Genomic DNA, 3,246 nt, shown 5'->3' with positions numbered 1-3,246 from the left:
TTGGACTAGATGACCCTGGAGGTCCCTTCCAACTTTTCCTACTTAAATGCAGAAAGGAGGCCCAAATGGGATCTAATGGGATGACTCATGCATGCTGATTGGCTGGGCGGAATGCCAAGCACTTTGGCTTCCCCTGCAGTGGAGAATGCAGTGCAGTATCTCCATTCGCTTTGACTTTCCCTGTGACTGTCTGTGACTCTGCTTTCCTCCAGAGAGACGCCTCTCTTCATACCCAAGGGAGTAAAGGCATCATTACCCAGTCAGAGGTGACCTGAGAGAAGGGGAAAGAGATGGAAGAGCAGAACCCAGAAGGACCTGGAACTGGCAAGGCAGCAACTGAAAGCCTCCATCCCGCTCAAGCTGGGAGTGATGTTGAATTCTGGGACTGCCTGGTGCCAATTATCCATGATCAGCTCACTGCCATCTCAGATGTACATCGCCAACGCTTCCGGCAATTTCGCTACAGGGAGGCCGATGGGCCCCGAGAGGTCTGCAGCCAGCTCCATGGATTTTGCAGCCAGTGGCTGAAGCCAGAGAGGCGCACCAAGAAGCAGATTGTGGACCTGGTGATCCTGGAGCTGTTCCTGACTGTTCTGCCGCAGGCAATGCAGAGCTGGGTCAGGGAATGTGGGCCGGAGACCAGTTCCCAGGCGGTGGCCCTGGCCGAAGGTTTCCTCCTGAGTCAGGCAGAGGAGAAGAGGCAGGCAGAACAGGTGAGGGGACTCCATCCAGGTATGTCCAATTCAAGCAATCATATCTGGCCTTCTCCCAAAGGTTCCCTGCCAGACATCTGTCCAAGTGCTAATCATCCAAATGGGAGATTAAACAGGCTCTTTCACAGACTCTTCTACTAGAGAATGTCTGATCCCTCCAGATAACTGACCAGATCTGCTGATGGGAGGGTGCAGAGTCTGGGAGTGGGGCAAGATGTCTTCCTTGGTCTCTCTTCCATTCCAACTCTTACCCCTCTCCTTCGCTGCTGTTTCAGATGTGGACACCATCCATGAAGACAGAAGCTACAATTCCTGAGGCAGAAGGAGCTTCTTTGGAGCAAGGGCAGAGGGCGCAGGCCACGGAGCAGGCCCAAGATGCCCTCTGCTGTGGTAAAGACCCGTCGTGGCTGGGTGCAACCGTGGCACACTATGAATTTGATGGGGAGAAACTAGTTGTGGGGGGGGGGGGGTAAGGAAGAGAATTAAAATCCTTCTTCACACAACACAGAGTTAATTTGTGGCGCTCCATGTCCACTCACTGTGATGCCCCTAAAAGGAGATCACGCAAATTCATGGTGATTCGTCCTATTCATTTAAATATTCATATCTCACCTTCCTTCCAGAAGAGAAACTCAAGGTGGATTTATTTATTTATTTTGTTCAATTTATTTTGTTCCCATAGGTCAGGAGCAGGGTGGGCTACATCATAAAAACAACCAACAATTAAAATCCGTTAATATATATATATAAAATATCCAAAATTTCAGAAAACAATAGAGACTAGAATGGCAGATTCTGCCTCACAAACATGGCCTCTTGTCCAGGTCCAGCTGGGATGGACTGAAAGGGGGAAGGCCAATAAGGAGTGATGGGTGATATTCACTGTCTCAGCTGAAAGCCTGGGGAAAGAGCTCTGTTTTACAGGCCCTCCGGAATTGAATTAAATCCTGCAGGGCCCGGATCTCCCAGGTGGAGCTCATTCCACCAGGCAGGGGCCAAGGCTGAAAAGGCCCTGGCCGTTGTTTTTATGTTTTAACAATTTATTAATAACATATGGTTACAATATTTAATTATATCCTTTCAATCTCTAACCCAGATGATATTTTCTATCCCCCCTCCCTCCATTATTAGACTTCCCCCGAAGTTATATATTGAATTCAATTATAAAGGTACCCCCAACCAATCAAAGTTCAATGTCTTTTTCTTCTCATACTAAAAAATTGTCCAGTGTCTTTTTACGTTCCACTCTTGTTCTATATATCTTCTGAATTTCTTCCACTCATTTTTAAACACGTCTAAATCATAGTCTCTTAAAATTCTTGTTAATTTATGCATCTCACTCCACGATAAAACTTTCACAATCCAATCCCATTTTCCTGGTATTTTTTCTTGCTTCCACAACTGCGCATACAATGTCCTAGCAGCTGAGAGCAAATACCAAATTAAAGTCCTGTCTTCTTTTGGGAATTTTTCTAATTGTAATCCTAGCAGAAAAGTCTCTGCAACTTTCTTGAAGTCATAACCCAAAATTTTAGAAATTTCTTGTTGTATCATCCGCCAAAACTTTTTCGCTTTTTCATAAGTCCACCACATATGGAAAAAAGAACCCTCATGATTTTTACATTTCCAACATCTATCCGACATCTTTTTACTCATCTTTGCCAATTTTTTCCGAGTCATATACCACCCATACATCATCTTAAAACAGTTTTCCTTAATATTCTGACATGTTGATATCTTCATCGAGTTCTTCCAAAGGTATTCCCAAGTATCCATTTGAATTTCTCTGTTCACATTGATTGCCCATTTGACCATTTGAGATTTTACTACTTCCTCTTCTGTAGACCATTTCAATAATAATTTGTATATTTTCGATATTAATTTTTCATTATCTCCAAGCAGAACCCTTTCCAGTTCTGTTTGCTCACGTCTAATTCCATCAGACTTAATATCGTTTTCCATCAAACTTTTTATTTGTTGCATTTGAAACCAGTCATATTTGTTACTTAACTCTTCTGCAGATTTTAATTCAACTTTCTTACCTTGAATATTTAGCAATTGATTGTATGACATCGCTCTTTCTTCATCAGATTCAGCTGTTATTTTTATTACTTCTGCTGGCACTATCCAAAGTGGCTTCCTCGCATCACCATATTTCTTATATTTAATCCAAGTATTTAATAGACTGTTTCTGATATAGTGGTGAGAAAAAAGACCATCCATCTTAATTTTCCGATAATACAAATACGCGTGCCAGCCAAATTTATTCCCATGAGCTTCTAACCATAAAGGTTTTTTTATCTAACAGCATTATCCAATCTTTAATCCATGTCAGGCAAATTGCATCATGATACAATCCTAAGTCTGAAAGCTGAAAACCACCTCTTTCTTTGGCATCTGTTAAAATCTTCATCTTAATCCTTGGTTTCTTCCCGGCCCATACAAAATCCAAGATCTTCCTTTGCCATTTATTAAATTGTTTGCTATCTTTCACGATCGGGATAGTTTGGAACAAGTACAGTATTCTTGGCAA

General features: G+C 42.6%; 1 protein-coding gene across 1 annotated transcript; it reads left to right on the top strand.

Moving 5' to 3' along the window:
- The first annotated feature begins 210 nt into the window (after window positions 1-210).
- LOC132570191 (zinc finger protein 24-like) lies at window positions 211-1,186 on the top strand. Its single transcript, XM_060236624.1, has 2 exons — window positions 211-713; window positions 989-1,186. The coding sequence occupies exons 1-2, from the start codon at window positions 291-293 to the stop codon at window positions 1,184-1,186; spliced, it is 621 nt and encodes a 206-aa protein (XP_060092607.1). The 5' UTR covers window positions 211-290.
- Window positions 1,187-3,246: the final 2,060 nt, after the last annotated feature.

Source organism: Heteronotia binoei, chromosome 4 (genome assembly GCF_032191835.1).
Source record: "Heteronotia binoei isolate CCM8104 ecotype False Entrance Well chromosome 4, APGP_CSIRO_Hbin_v1, whole genome shotgun sequence".
Classification (NCBI taxonomy): domain Eukaryota; kingdom Metazoa; phylum Chordata; class Lepidosauria; order Squamata; family Gekkonidae; genus Heteronotia; species Heteronotia binoei.
This window is presented reverse-complemented; position numbering and strand designations above follow the sequence as displayed.